The sequence below is a fragment of the Elephantulus edwardii genome, unplaced genomic scaffold, assembly GCF_000299155.1.
Source record: "Elephantulus edwardii isolate Elephantulus edwardi_28Jun2011 unplaced genomic scaffold, EleEdw1.0 scaffold00110, whole genome shotgun sequence".
NCBI lineage: Eukaryota > Metazoa > Chordata > Mammalia > Macroscelidea > Macroscelididae > Elephantulus > Elephantulus edwardii.
In genome coordinates, this window is record NW_006399860.1 from 4824783 (window position 1) to 4841061 (window position 16279).

Genomic DNA, 16279 nt, shown 5'->3' on the forward strand with positions numbered 1-16279 from the left:
TTTCGGTCGCTGAATTAAATCAGGTGTAGCGTATGCAGCTGTCTCACACAGCAGCAGCTGCTGAGTCGATCTGGAAAATTGCTGCGCCAACAGAGATCTCCCTGTGGCTGCCCTGTTAATTGAACGAGACCCAGCAGGTGACTGGTGCCATGAGGCAGGACTCACAGGCGCACTCTGAGCGGCCGCGGCGTGACTGAGCTAATAGACTGGCTCTAAAAGGAGCGCTGGATTCTGCTCCGGGGTAGGGCACACAGAACTTCCTCATTCTTGTTTTGTTTTCTTGGACTGTGCTGTCATTAACTTGAAACCAAGGTGTTAGAGAATAATGATGTAAGATTTATTTTCAAAAGTAATTGTGTATTTCTATGAACTCATTATGTTTAAGAAAATGTTAATGCATCTGAAATGCATTTTTATCTCAAAGTTTTGATTGGAGAAATAGTAGGCTGGGGTTGAAGGAGTTTTTTCTACCACCAATATGTCATCTGTTTTTGTTCTGCTCACAGTATGATCGTTACTAAATGGATAGGACCTCAGAGAACCAGGGATTTAGTCAAGTTAAGATGATAATAAACATTATTATTGTTGATGGTATGTGCTGTTGAGTAGCACCTGACCTATGGCTGACCTCCAGTGAGGTTTCAGAGGCTGCGAATCACGTGGGAGGAAACTGTCCATCTCTCCTCCTCAGAGCAGTTAGTGGATTTGAACTGTGTGCCTTTGGGTAGGCAGTACAATGCCTCAACACTAGAGCTCCTTATAATTAGCAGTAAGAAAATAAAAAGAAGGGAAAGAATGACCAGGAAGGTTCAAGAATCAGAGACACATTACTTTGTACCAGGCTTGGTATTTGAAAAGGGTTTTGGTAATGGTAACACAACAGGCTGCTAATCCATGAATCAGCATTTCAAATTCACCAGATGCTCCATCGAAGAAAGATGGGCAGTCTCCTTTGGGAAAGATTTACAGCCTCAGAAACCCCAGGGAAGACTGTTATGAGTCATCAAACCCACTCACTTAACGGCAGTGGGTTTTGATTTGGAACCGAAACAAACAGAACAATTGCCGGTTTGGAGTCCATGATTCTTCTCATAGAGACCCAAGGGTGTATGCGCCATACTTTTTTTTTTGTCCCCCCCCTTTTTTTTTGTTTTTAGGGTTTTTTTTAATCTTTTTATCATTCATACACATTGTATCTCATGCATGTACATTATGTTTTGTATAATCTTTCATTTATATTTCAAGTGTTTCCTGGGATTTGTTCACCCTTACAATTGTCTTACTAATAACTACATTTGTGAAAGAATGTAACCCAACTGCTTCATGCCTTATGCCCTGATATTGCCCTTTAGACAGCCAAAATCTGATTTTCCCATCCCTATTAAACCAGTACTTTGAGAGAGCAAGCAAGTCCTTTCTAATGAGGAATTGTCAGTTCAACTTGGAAACTTTGAGGTTCAACTTGGAAACTTTGGTTCCTGGATCCACAGGTATGGAAGTGAGAGAAATAGAACAATGAAGAAACAGGTTGAACTTGGACATGTTCCTTCAGAGTTGCCTACCTAGCAACGCACAGCTATGTGGATGATCAGAAAGGGATTTTGGCTTAAGGAGCAGAGAATCATGAGGAACCCTGGTTTGTTGACTTAGCTCAATGTAGGTGGCTAGGGCTGAGTGAGGAGACCAACAGGTCTGGCACACAGAGAGGAATGTGGATTCTCCTGAGTTTGCAGCTGATGTCCATTTGAAGCTAGCCACAGATTGGCTGGAGTTGAGTTTACCAGAGCCCTACTAGGTGAAGATTATCCATGTCATGAGCTAGGTTCAATTGCTGCAACTTGATGGCTTTCTCTAGACTGAACTTTTATGTGTGGATGCAGACTTTCCACAGGTGTGTGATGGCTGGTTTTTCAGGAGACCACTAGGCCTTTCATTCAAAATTTCTCTGGATTGACTCAAACCTACGACTTTCAGAATTATGATGGCATTAACTTTGTGCACCTCTCAGGGATTCAACAGATATAAAGGAAGAATTAAATATCTCTTCTGAATGAGGCTTATCTGAGTTTCAATCAGCATCACAGTTAATAACTCAGGAAATGCATCTTTATTCTATGTGATATAGGATGACTAGTAAAACTATTCACATTCATCAGGGAAAGAAATTTAGGAATATTCTACCCTCAAAGGTTACAAAGGTGTGTAAAAATATTAAGTATAATTTATATAATTATAATAAAACAGTTAAAAATTTATGTTAAGATTCTCAGTTTTTACCACTTAATGAGAACACATTTGCTTAGTTTAGAATCAGCACAATATAACAAAGAACTCACTGTTTTCAAGTTGATTTCAACTACTGGTGACCCTCTGTCTATAATTCTATTGAAGCAAAGTGCCCCTCTCTCTCCCAAGGAGCAGCTGCTGAATTCAAACCCCAATCTTTCCAGTTAGTCAACAAAAATTATGACCAAACCTTTAGCATACATTGTTGTTGTTGTTATGTGCCATCGAGTTGTTTCCGACTCATAGCGACCCTACGCACAACAGCTCTAAACCCTGCTCTATCCTGCGCCAACCGCACCGCCTCTGACACACCCATCCCGATTACCCCAGTCACTGAATCAATCCATCTCATAGAGGGTCTTCCCCTCCTGCGCTGTCCCTCCACCCTCCCAAGCATGATGTCCCTCTCCAAGGACCCGTCCCTCCTGGCAACATGTCCAAAGTATGTCAGACGAAGCCCCAGAATCCTTGCCTCCAAGGAGCAGCTTGGTTTAATCCTCTCCAAGATGAATCTGTTTGTTTTCCTGGCAGTCCATGGTACATTCAGTACCCTTCTCCAGCACCACAGCTCAAAAGCATCCACTCTCCTTCTGTCCCCCTAGTCATTGTCCAACTCTCTGATGCATAACAAGCGATTGCAAAGACCATGGCCTGTATCAGGTGCACCTTAGTCTCCAGAGAGACACTGTGGCTCCTGAATACCTTTGAGAGGTCCCTAACGGCAGACTTTCCCATCGTGATACGCTTTTTGATTTCCTGACTGCTGGTGCCAAGAGTGTTGACTGTGGAGCAGAGCAAACTGAAGCTGTGAACACTCTCAATCTCTTCGTCATCCATCCTGACGCTGCCAATTGCTCCAGTGGCGAGAATCTTTGTCTTCTTGACGTTGAGCCTCAGTCCATACTGAAGGCTGCAGTCCGTGACCCTTCGCAACAAGTGCATGAGGTCCTCCTCAGTTTCAGCAAGCAAGGTTGTGTCATCTGCATAACGGAGATTGTTAATAGATCTTCCACCAATCCTGATGCCACAATTCTCCTCATAGAGCCCAGCCTCTCGAATAATCTGCTTTGCATACATGTTGAAAAGGTATGGAGACAAGATGCATCCCTGGCGTACACCCTTCCTTACTTTGAACCATGCAGTGTTACCCTGCTCTGTTCTGACTACTGCCTCTTGGTCCAAGTATAGGTTTCGTATTAGCACAATTAAATGTTCTGGGATTCCCATTCTTCTCAGAGTCAGCCACAGTTTGTTATGATCCACACAGTCAAATGCCTTTGCATAATCAATGAAACACAGATAGACATTCTTCTGGTATTCCCTGCTTTCAGCCCAGATCCATCTAACATCAGCAACGATATCCCTAGTACCATGACCCCTTCTAAACCCAGCCTGGACTTCCGGCAGTTCTCTGCTGATGTGCTGTTCTAATCGTTTTTGGATGATCTTCAGCAGAATCTTGCTTGCATGTGAAATCAATGACACTGTTCTGTAGTTTCCACACTCAGTTGGGTCACCTTTCTTTGGAATGGGAACAAATATAGATCTCTTCCAGTCAGTTGGCCAAGTGGTTGTTCTCCAGATTTCTTGGCACAGCTTGGTGAGCACATCCAGGGCAACATCTGGTATCTGAAACACTTCAATTGGTATACCATCAATTCCTGGGGCTTTATTTTTTGCTATTTCCTTCAAAGCAGCTTGAACTTCTTCCTTCATCACCATAGGCTCTTGGTCATATGTTATTTCTTTAAATTCCTCTGTATCTGCCAATTCCTTTCTATATAATGACTCAGTATATTCCTTCCATCTTCTTTTAATACTTCCTGGATCATTTAATATTCTGCCCAAAGCATCCCCAAAATGGATGTCAGAAGAAACTCTGAAGATTGCACTGGAGCATAGAGAAACCAAAGCACAAGGAAGAATTCAAGATACTAAAGAGCTGAACAGAAGATTCCAAAAGGCTGCTCTGAATGACAAAGCAAAATACTACGATGAAATGTGCGAGGAACTAGAGTCAAAAAATCAAAAGGGCTGAACTCGCTCAGCATTTCTTAAGCTCAAGGAACTGAAGAACAGATTCAAACCTAGAGTTAGCATACATTAGACAGAAGAAATCAAATAAGCAAAAGAATGAAGGTTTTTAACAGAAATCAAAATATTAGGAAAGGGGGGAAAAAGAATTTCAATATAGTGGGGAGTTTCTCTAAGGTTGTAATGATCACAAAATATTAGTATGTGAAAATCTGATGGTGGAAGGAGGTGGGGGAGAGGAGCAATTAAATTTAGCCTATAACTGCTAGAACTTAATTCTGGTTGGCAAACGGCTGTACATCAAGCTAATGATCCTCACAACACTGTTTTTGTCTAAAACTTTCCTCTACCTTCCTGTCTGCTGATATAAAGCTTACACCTTTGCTCTTAATAAAAGAAAGACTACCAAACTAAACCTCCTAACCATTAAAAACAATTGGTTTTACAACCGCTTTCAAGTCCACCTCAGAGAAAACTACTGCCAAAAAAAAACGACTTTGATGTGCTGTGGGGCTTAATAAGTCATTCTAGAGTCAACAAGTGGTCAGGAAATATCCCAATAAATTTCTCTCTCTCTCTTTTTTGTAAAATGGTAACTCCGTTTGATAGAGTCTGAGTTGCATGTTTGCAGGAGCTTTGGAGCTCAGCCAGTGATAAATAGGATCCAGTTGGTGTGAGCTGACGGAAGCCTGGCTGCAAATCAGAACAGAAAATTGGACCAAATGATATCTGTCTGAGTATATGACATTTAAAGCACACTGTCTGACTGTAACTGTGCATAAATGAGAAAATATTTTATTCAAATACGTAAAGATTAAAGAGTTGCCATTCTCAAGATCTAACAATTCAGTTTGTAAAAATGTAAGTTTAAAATAGAGTTTTCAGTACATCTATTATTTTTTTTATGAAATGTGCTATTCTAGGGGGGGAAAGTCACCAAAAAATATATATATACCTAACCTATATTTTTTTTAAATCAGGTTTAAAATTTCAAGCATACTGAAAAGAAATATTCCTTTTTATGCCACTGTTCATTTTCAGGAAAAGGAAAGAGATTGAAACAAGCTAAGGAAGAGGCAATGGCAGAAATTGATCAATACCGAATGCAGAAAGATAAAGAGTTTCGGATGAAACAATCTAAGGTAAAGAAAAAAGTCAGTACTGATGTTTATGTAATATAAGTTATAAAATATTAGTGTAACATAAGATATGATATAGAATATCAGTGGGGAAACACTGAGACTGAGTGACAAAAGATATTATCAAAGCAAATAATTGAAACCATAGCAAAATTACTAGTTTTCTATTTTCACTTGGAAGACATTTTTTATTTGCCATTGGAAAAGAAAGCAACAATTATATATACTGTTGTTGTTGTTGTTATGTGCAGTCAAGTCACCTGCAACTCATAGCGACCCTATGTACAACAGCCCTAAACCCTGCTCTGTCCTGTCCCAATCTCATTGTCTCTGACACACCTACCCTCGTTACCCCTGTCACCACATCAATCCATTTTATTGAGGGTCTTCCTCTCCTGCACTGTGGTCTTGAATATATACATTGAAAAGTTTGGATAAAAAAAAAATATTTCCTACTACAGATTTTTTACAAGAAAAATTCTAAGAAACATGTTAATATATACCAGTAGAATAGATTAAAAATGCTGGAGACTAAATTATAGAATGTATTTATTAGACTGAATTTTCTTTCTTGGGATCAAGATTTATAAATGATCACAGTAGATAATTCTGAAAATCTTTCTGGTAGTTCCTTACTATTTCCTTTTTAAACTCCAAATTTTGTTCAAGAAGTTGTTCTTATAAGTTAAGCAATATATCTTTCAATTTCAGCAGTTTTCACTATCTGCAGTTTACAGTGAAAACAAGTGTATGACATTTTCAGAGCCAACAGCCTCCTTTCCAAGTTTGAGCATGAATCAAAAAACCCATAAATTTTGCATTTTATCTCTCATAGTTTAAGTTCATTTAATATTTGTATTTAACCTCAGTAAGAACACAAAGAAAATTCTGTGCAAAACCTGATATTAAAAAATTAATCATGAATGCATCTCACTGTTTACAGCTTTTATTTAAGTGATGTTAGATAAAAATGTTCAAGTAAGATCAGTTGGACCCCATAGTAGGAAAAACTTTCCTGGGAAGCTCTTGCTTCAAATTCAGGGTAATTTTGAGAATAAAGTGAACCACTTAGCAAAAAATCAAGTCCTCCAAGGAGCTCTAGTGAGATAACTATTAAGCACACAGCTGTTACCCTGAAAGCTGCAGTTTTGACCAACCTAACAGCTCTAAGGAAATGAGACCTAGCAATCTACTTCTGTAAAGACAATGAAATCCTAAAGGAACAGTTCAGCTCTGACACGTAGAGTTGGTAATGAATCAGCATCAACTCAACAGCACCTAACAACATCAGTATTTTAAAATAACAATCCCAAATCTATACATAGCATAATGCCCATTCCCCTCAATACCTCTCAAAACACATTTCCCATTTAACTCTACCTATTCTATCCTAACCATATTTGTTTCCACGCTATTCCTCAAACAGGGTAGGCATGCTGCTACCACAAGGCCTTTGCACATGTTATTTTCTTTCCTTAGAATGTTCTTCTTTCAGACACCTGCATCTCTACAGAATTATCAGCTTGTTCTCTCCTCATCATCTTATCTAAAGCTCTGTCACTTATAAATACAGGAGACCAATACCAATTAGAGTTCATGATTTTTCTTTAGAACATTTATCATGGCCTGTTATAATAATGTGCATTTATATTTTCTGCTTATTTCTTGTCTTCTCTTCAATAATATAAACCACCAGCAAAGGCATGCTCTTTGTTAGATTATATGGTGTTTTCCTAGTCATTGAACCAAATCTGGTCTATAGCATGTAGTTAATAAATACTTGTTAAAAGATCAACAACTGAAAGGCCCCTGACATAAACTGTATGTGTTGAAATATCTGGTCACATGCAATCCCAAAGACAAAGGAGGACAACAAATTTCAGGAGAAGGGGCTGAAATTGGGTGAAAGACTCAATCCCAGAGCCAGCACTTTCAGGTGCTGGGGAAGGAGGGGCTTGAAACTCCTTGGAGAAAGGCTTCTTCTTTATGAAATCCCTGCCACTAAGAGGTTGTCCCAGAGACCAAAGAGGACAATAGAGTTTGGGAGAGACGGCTGCAATCAGGTGAGACTCACTTTCACAGTTGGCATGCTGAGATGCCAGCAAGAAAGCTGCCTTCAAAGGCCCCTGGACTGAAACTGCATAAGTTGGAGCACCTAGTAGATGACCACTCTGCAGAAAAAGGAGAACAATAGACTTGAAGAGAGAGAAGTAAAATAAGGTAAAATTCCAGCAGGGCTGCACCATAGCCCAGAGACGGCATGAAGGACTTCAGGAAAGGCAAAGTTTCCTGCTCGACAGAACTAGAAAGGACTTCCAGTGAATCAAGGCAACCACCTCAATAGACTTATTATTTTAATCTGCTAACTAATCAATAGTATAATAAACAGCTATCAGCAACCTATGCAGACACAAAAGAAACAGCCAACACTTATCAAGAATAACGTCACAGAGAAGTCAGAAAAGAAATCAAGAAAGCAACAAGCAGTTTCAAACAATGTGAATAAACCAATTAAGCCATCTCAGAAAAAAAAAGCAGAGCATATCACAGACCCAACGAATATTCCAGAGTCAGAGAAGTAGAGTGTGTGAGTGGTGTGTGTGTGTGTGTGTGTGTGTGTGTGTGTGTGTGTGTGTAACCGAAAATAAATACCCCAAAGACAGGGAAATAAAAGAAATATCTTATATTTTAATGTGGAGTTCTATGAACAGCTATGGAAAAAAGTGTAAATAATGGAAAAAACAATGGAAGCCATAAAGAAAGTAAATCTTTCAGAGATAGGCTTCCAAAAGAAATACAATGACAAGAAAGAATATGAAAAACTACAGAAGAAGCTGCAAATGATGGAAGAAAGAATTGAAACTATGGCTTAAATACACAAGGACATAAAAAATAATCACAGGACAGAAAGGGTACAGCTAACATAGTACTCAAAATAACAGAAATGCATAAAAATACTATCCAGAATATCAACATTGAAATGGCAGAAGTTTAATACATGCTGGAGGGATGAAAGAGTATAATAGAAGAGAGAGAACAGTGAGATGAATAATGACTTGGAAGACAAGAACCTCAATGGGAACATACTAGAAGAAAAATGAGCAATGAGATGAAATAGAAAATAAAAAAATATTAGAATCAAGTGGGATGGCATAAAAGTGAACAATGTATGTATGATCAGAATACCAGAGCACAAGAGGGACAGGACAGCAATGACAAAATTGTGGAAGGGATACTAGAATAAAACTTTTCAGATATTATGAAGAACAAAATAATCTACATTCAAGAAGCTCAGTGAAAACCAAACAAATCAGATTTTATAAAAAATGCATCAAGACATCTCACGGTCAAATTCTTAAAAATAAAAGATAAGAATAGAATATTAAAAGCAGCCCAAGAAAAAGAGAGTCACCTTTGAAGGAGAAACTATTAGATTAAGTTCTGATTTCTCAATAGAAAATTTGTGAGCAAGATGACACTTGAATGGCATATACAGAAAGTTGAAAGAAAATAATTGCTGGTTGAGGAGCCTGTACCTAGAAAAGCTGTCCATCAAATCAGATATGAAAAGAAATTAGTTCATTTGTGGAAAAGCAGGAGCTTACACAATTTGTGAAAATAACACTAATTCTACAAGAAATTCTACAAGGAAACTCCATTACATAGAGAGACATCAAGGGAAAGTGGATGGACCATTGTTGATGTTGTTGTTAAGTGCCATCAAGTCTTAAGCAACTCATAGTGACTCTATGAATGAAATACCTGAACACTTGTATAACTTTCATTCTTTCTCCAGGTTCAGAGGGTTTCCGGATGCAAGCTATATTGGAAGTGGATGCCACTCCTGCTTCCAAGCTTGTTTTAATTGGGGAGCTCCACCAAACCCTGTCTACCATGGGTAACCATTATCATATTTGACACATCAGTGTCACAGTGTTCAGTATCACAGCAACCATGAGTTACTTCTGCACAGCAAATCAACAGACCAGGGCTATACGACCTAGAAGAATGTTTGACCAAAAACAATTAAAAACAGGCCTGCGGGTCACAGAATAAAGTCACTCACCTTTGGCTTGGGATCATTACTCCCTGTCCTCTAGGTCAATTGATCTCTCTCTATGGTGGTGTTATTGTTGTTGTTAAGTGCCATTGAGTAATAGGTAACTCATAGTGACCCTATTTGGATGATAGTAACCAAAAAAAAAAAAAAAAAATAGAAAAGTAAACAGCAAAATGGCAACAACAAAACATGACCTGTCAATAATTACACTTAATAACTAAAGTAAACTGAGTAAATGTGAGAATAAAGATAAAAAGAGTAGTGATGGATTAAAAAAAAAAAAAAACAAAAACAAAAAAAAACCCAAACCCGTCAATATGTCCCTACAAGAAACATCTAAGAAATGAAGAGAAAGACATAAAAAAAATAAAAGTCTGGGGACGGGGACACCAAGAAAATGGTAATCACAAACACGCAGGTGTGGCAATACTAACCTCTACTAATATAGACTTCAGGATGAAAATCACCATAAAAGGAAGGGCACAATAGATCAAGAAGACATAGCCTTGGTCCACATCTATACACCAAATGAGGGACATAAAAAATACATAAGACGATATTAACTGATGTGAAGATAGAACTAGACAGCGCCATAATAATGGTAGAGGATTTTAACACTGCACTTTCACCAACTTAAATGAAATTTAGTGAAGATACAGAAGATCTAAACTAGCCAGCTCAACCTTATGGATGGTATTCAGGGTACTGCACCCACTAAAAGTTAATTTCTCTCTTCTCAAGTAAACGTGGTACATTCTTCAGAATTGATCATATACTAGAACATAAAGGAAGCCCCAACAAATAAAAAAACATTGAAGTGATACAAAGTAATATTTCAGACCACAATGCTATAAAACTAGAATTAATGACCAAAAGATAAAGCTTATAATACCATGCATGTGGATGCTAAATAATACCCTAGCAGAATGTGATTCAGTGCTCTGGAGAGGTCCCTGACAGCAGACTTTCCCAATGCAATGCATCTTTTATGGCTGCTGGTACAAAGAGTGTTGATTGTAGAGCCAAGCAAGCTGAAGCTGATAAAAACTTTTCGCTATCTATCATGATGCTGCCAATTGGCCCACTGGTGAGAATCTTTGTTTTCTTAATGTTGAGCTTCAATTAATAAGGAAGATTACAGTCTTTGATTTTCTGTAGTAAATGTTTTAGGTCCTCCTCAGTTTCAGCAAGCAGGGTTGTGTCATCTGCATAATGCATGTTGTTGTTGATTCTTCCTAAAATCCTCATACCACATTCCTCTTTATAGAGCCTAACTCCTCAAATGATCTGTTCTGCATATAGATTGAAAAAGTATGGCAATAGGATGCATCCCTGACATACACTTTTCCTGATTTTATTTCCTTGCTCTGTTCTGACAACTGCCTCTTGGTCCAAGTATAGGTTTCACATAAGCATATTCAAGTGTTTTGGGATCCCCATTCTTCTGAGTTATCCACAGTTTGCTGTGATGAACACAGTCAAATGCCTTTGCATAGTCAATGAACACAGATAGACATTCCTCTGGTACTCTCTGCTTCCAAACAGGGAGGTTGATCGAACCTTGGCTATAATGTCTCTAGTGCCATAACAACAACAACAACAAAAGAAAAGAAAACAAAAAAACAAACAAACAAACAAAAAACCCCAACAGAACATGTTTTGCTTATGGAAGAAATGAAAAAAAATTAAAAAGTTTCTGGAAACAAATGAAAATAGAATATATGAAAACCTCTGAGATGCAGCTTGGGTCAAAAGAGGGCAGTTCATAGCAATAGGCAGAAACATAAAAACAGAAGAAGCAAAAATCTAACTCAACACCTCCATCAACTAGTAAAAGAGCCACAATCTTTCTCACATCCTTTAGAAGACAGGAAATTAAAAGGACAAGAGTTGAAATCAGTGAGATAGAAAATAGAAAAACAATTTAAACCAACAAGAAGACTAGGAGCTGTTTCTTTGAAAGAATAAGTAAAATGGACAAACCATTGGCAAACTTAACAAAGGAAAAGAGAAAACACAGATAGTTTAATTAAAATATTATAGAGGTAACATCACAAAAGAACAAGATGAAATTAAATTGATAATATCAGATTATAATAAGATACAATTTGATAAATTTGTAACCCTAAAGGAAATAGGCAAATACCTTGCTTGCTGCAGAAGGTCAAGGACTTAGTCTTCAATATTGGTTGAAGCTCAATATCGAGAAGACAAAGATTCTCATCACTGTGACACAATTGACAGTCCCATGATATACAGAAAAGAGATTGAAGTTGTTAACAATCTTGCTCAGCTCCACAATCAACACTCTTGACACCAGCAGTTAGGAAATCAAAGATTAATTACATTGGGAAAATCAGCTGTCAGGAACCTCTCCAGAGTACTGAAATCTAATGATGTCAGTATAGAGTAAGGTGTGACTAATCTAGTCCATGATCTTCACAATTACTTGCTACACCTTAGAGAGTTCATGAATGACTAAGGATGACAGAAGAATTGATGCCTTCGAGTTGTGGTGCTGGAGAATAGTCTTGAACATACCATGGACCACAAAGAAAACAAATGCATCTCTCTTAGAGAGAATGAAACCAAATTTCTCCTTAGAGGCCAGGATTTTGAAGCTCTGTCTTACATACTTTGGGCACGTGGCCAAGAGAGACCGATCTTTGGATGACATCATGCTTGGAAAGGTGGAGGGACAGCACAGAACAGGAAGACCTAAGATGAAATGGATTGATTCATTAACTGGGGCAATGAGGGCTAGCGTGTCAGAATCAGTGATACGGGCTCATGACAGGGCGGGCATCAGAGCTGCTGTACATAGGGTAGCTATGGGTTGTAGGCAACTGAGTGACATGTAACAATAACATAACGTACCCAACGCAGATTAACACACAGACAGATGTAGAATACGTAAACAAACCCATCACAGAAGAAGAAATGGAAATTATAAAAGGACTCCTCCCCCCCCAAAATGAGTCTTGAACCAGTTTGCTTCATGGCTGAATTTTATAAAACATTCAGAAAAGATCTTTTACTAATTGTACTTAAATTATTAAAAAAAGAAACAACAACAAAAACCAAACAGCAAAAAGAAGAACCCTTTCCAGAGTCATTTTATGAAGTAAGCACGACCCTAATACCAACATTAGACAAAGATATTGCCAAAAAAGAAAAGTGCAGACCAATATATATCATGAATATAAATGCAAAAATTTTTAACAAAATCCTGGCCGAAAGAATTCAAAAGTACATTAAAAAAAATTCATCATTGCAAAGTGGGATTCATAACAGGTATACAAGTACGGTTCAACATAAGTAAATAAATCAACCTAAAGTATCATATTTAACAATGCAAAAATAAGGACCACATGATTCCAGCAATTGAAGCAGAAAAGGCCTTTGACAAAATCCAATATCCATTCTTGATTAAAACAATCAGCAAAAAGGTAATAGAAGAAAATTCCCTCATGATAGTGAAAAATATATACCCCAAACCAAGAGCCAATCTTATTCTGAATGGAGAAAAACTAGAGGCATTCTTACTGAGAACTGGAACCAGACAAGGATGCCCACTTCCACCATTATTATTCAATATTGTATTGGAATTACTTGCTACAGTAATATGACAAGAGAAGGAAATAAAAGAACAAACTGGAAAAGAGCTGTTAAAACTTCCCAACTGCAGATGATATGACACTGTACACAGAAAATCTCAAGGACATGACAATAACAACAACAACAAAAATGTTAGACCTAGAATTTAATAAAGTAACATGCTACAAAAATCAGCGAAATCTTCTATAGTAAGAAAGAAAATACCAATAAGAAAACTAAGAAAGCAATACCATTTACAATAGCCAACCACAAATTGAGATACTTGAGAATGAACCTAACTAGAGACACAAAAGACCTTTACAAAGAAAACTACAAAATAATTCTGCAAGAAATAAGGTTTTTTGGTTTTAGGTACCATCTAGCCGAGTACAACCCAGAGCTACCCTATAAACAAGGCATCTGAACTCTGTCCTATCAAGCATTGTCCTCACAATTCCTGACACACTCAAGCCCATTGCACCAGTCATGCAACTGGTTGTGGATCTTCCTCTAGTATGCCAACTCTCTGCATTTCCAAGCATCATGTCACTCACCAAGAAATAGCCTCTCCTAGCAACATACCTGAAGTATGTAAGGTGAATCTTTCATCTTTGCCTCCAAAGAGCACTCTGGCTGTACTTTATCCAAGACATATTTGGGGTTTTTTGGCAATCCATGGGATGTTCAGTATTCTTCAATACCACAGCTTAAAGACATCAACCTTTCTTCTGTCATCTTTATTCCTTTTCCAGATCTTAGATGCATAGCACGTGATTAGAAACACTGTGGCCTGAATCAGATATACCTTAGACCTCAAAATGACATCATTACTCCTCAATAATTTAGAGAGATCTCAACTGCAGATTTTCCCAGCGCACTATGTCTCCATATTTCCGGACTGCTAATATCAAGAATGTTGCTTGTAGATCCAAGTAAGATGAAGTGAACAGTTTCAATCTTTTCTCCATGTTGTTGTTGTTGCTATGTGCCATTGAGTCGCTTGTAACTCATAACAACTCTATGTACAAGAGCCCTAAACGCCGTTCTATCCTGTGCCAACCTCGCCATCTCAAACACACTCATTCCTACCACTTCAGTCACAGAATCGATCCATTTCATTGAGGGTCTTCCTCTCCTGCACAGTCCCTCCACTCTCCCAAACACAATGTCCCTCTCCAATGACCAGTCTCTCCTTGCAACATGCTAAAAGCATGTCAGATGAAGCTTTAGAATCCTTGACTCCAGGGAACATTCTGGCTCACCCTCTCCAGGACAAACCTGTTTGTTCTCCTAGCAGTCCATGGTATATTCAACACTCTTTTCCAGCACCACAGCTCAAAGGCATCAATTCTCTTTCTATCATCCCTATTCACTGTCCAACTCTCTGATGCATAGCACGTAATTGCGAAGACTATAGCCTGGATCAGGCACACCTTAGTCTCCAGCCTGACATTGTTGCTCTTTAGCATTCTTGAGAGGTCCCTCACAGCTGACTTTCCCAATGCAATTCGTCTCTTGATTTCCTGGCTACTGTACCAAGAGTGTTGACTCTGGAACCAAGCAAACTAAAACTGTTAACTATCTCAATCTCTTCACCATCCATATTGATGCTGCCAATTGGCCCAATGGTGAGAAGCTTTGTTTTCCTGATGTTGAGCCTCAATCCACATTGGAGGCTGCAATCCTTGACATTCTGCAGCAAGTGGTTCAGGTTGTCTTCAATTTCAGCAAGCAGGGTTGTGTCATCCACATAATGCAGGTTGTTGATGACTCTTCCACCAATCCTGATGCCACATTCGTCCTCACACTGCCCAGCATCTTGGATGATCTGTTGTACATACAGATGGAAAAGGTATACAGACAAAATACATCCCTGCCAGATGCCCTTCCTGATTTTAAACCATGTAGTGTCTCCTTGCTTTGTTCTGGTGACTGCCTCCTGGTCCAAGTATAGATTTCACATTAGCACAATCAAATATTCTGGGATCCCCATTCTTCTCAGAGTCAGCCATAACTTGTTGTGATCCACAAAGTCAAAAGCTTTTGCATATATCATGCATATATACCTTTTATCCATATATCATGATTTTACTTATTGGTCCAGAGATAAAAAAATCTTTGTTTTCTTGACACTGAGATGCAATCCATACGAAAGGCTGTATTCTCTGATATTCTGCAACAAGAGCTTCAAATCCCCCTCACTTTCAGCAAGCAAGGTTGTATCATCTTCATCCAGCTTCTCAAACAATTTGCTCAGTATACAAATTTTAATAAGTATGGAGAAAGAATACAAATCTGGCACACTCCCTTCTTAATTTAAACCCATTGTCATGTTCCCTTGCTCTATTCACACAACAGCCTCTTGGTCTAGGTATAGGTTATGCATGAACACAATTAAGTGCTCTGGGATTATTATTCTTCTCAATGTTAGCCATAACTTGTCATGATCCACACAGTCAAATGCCTTTCATAGTCATTACAAAGACAGAAGAGAAGACCAAAATAGATGTGAGAAGAGATTCTGAAAATTGCTCAAGAGTGTCAAAAAGCCCAAATGAAGGGAAAAAGAGCTAAACAGAAGATTTCAAAGGGCACTTCGAGAAGACAAAGCAAAATATCATAATGGAATGTGCAGAGACCTAGAATTGGGGAATAAAAAAATGGAAGAACTCTTTCTAAATTTATCAAAATGTTTCCCTCTGAAATATAGATTGAAAATGTATGGTGACAAGACACATCCCTGATGCACTCCTTTCCTGACTTTGAACCCTACAGCGTTTCCTTGATCTTTTTCTGACAACTGCTTCTTGGTCAAATATAGGTTTCACATAAACACAATTAAGTTTTCTGGAATTCCCATTCTTCTCAAGGTTAGCCACAATTTGCTGTGATTCACAAAAGTCTTTGCATAGTCAATGAAAAACATGTAGACATTCTTCTGGTACTCTTTGCTTTTTGCCTAGATCCATCTGATATTGATAATCATGTCTCTAGTACAACCATCTCTTTGAAACCCAGCTTTTTTATTTCTGGTGTTTCTCAGTTGATGTACTCTTCCAGTTGGTTTGGTATATTCTTCAGTAGGATTTTGCTTGCATGTGATATTGGTGCTATTGTTCGATAATGTCCACGCTCTGCCAGACCACCTTTAAAAAAATATATA

The 16279-nt window shown here is 38.3% G+C and overlaps 1 protein-coding gene across 1 annotated transcript in view; it reads left to right on the plus strand.

Annotated features, from left to right (window-relative positions):
* ATP6V1G3 (ATPase, H+ transporting, lysosomal 13kDa, V1 subunit G3) overlaps positions 1-16279 on the plus strand; it is a 64623-nt gene that overhangs the window by 25798 nt on the left and 22546 nt on the right. Inside the window, exon 2 of the mRNA XM_006892117.1 lies at positions 5362-5462. Coding sequence (XP_006892179.1) covers positions 5362-5462 — 101 coding nt within the window. The remainder of the gene's footprint in view (positions 1-5361; positions 5463-16279) is intronic.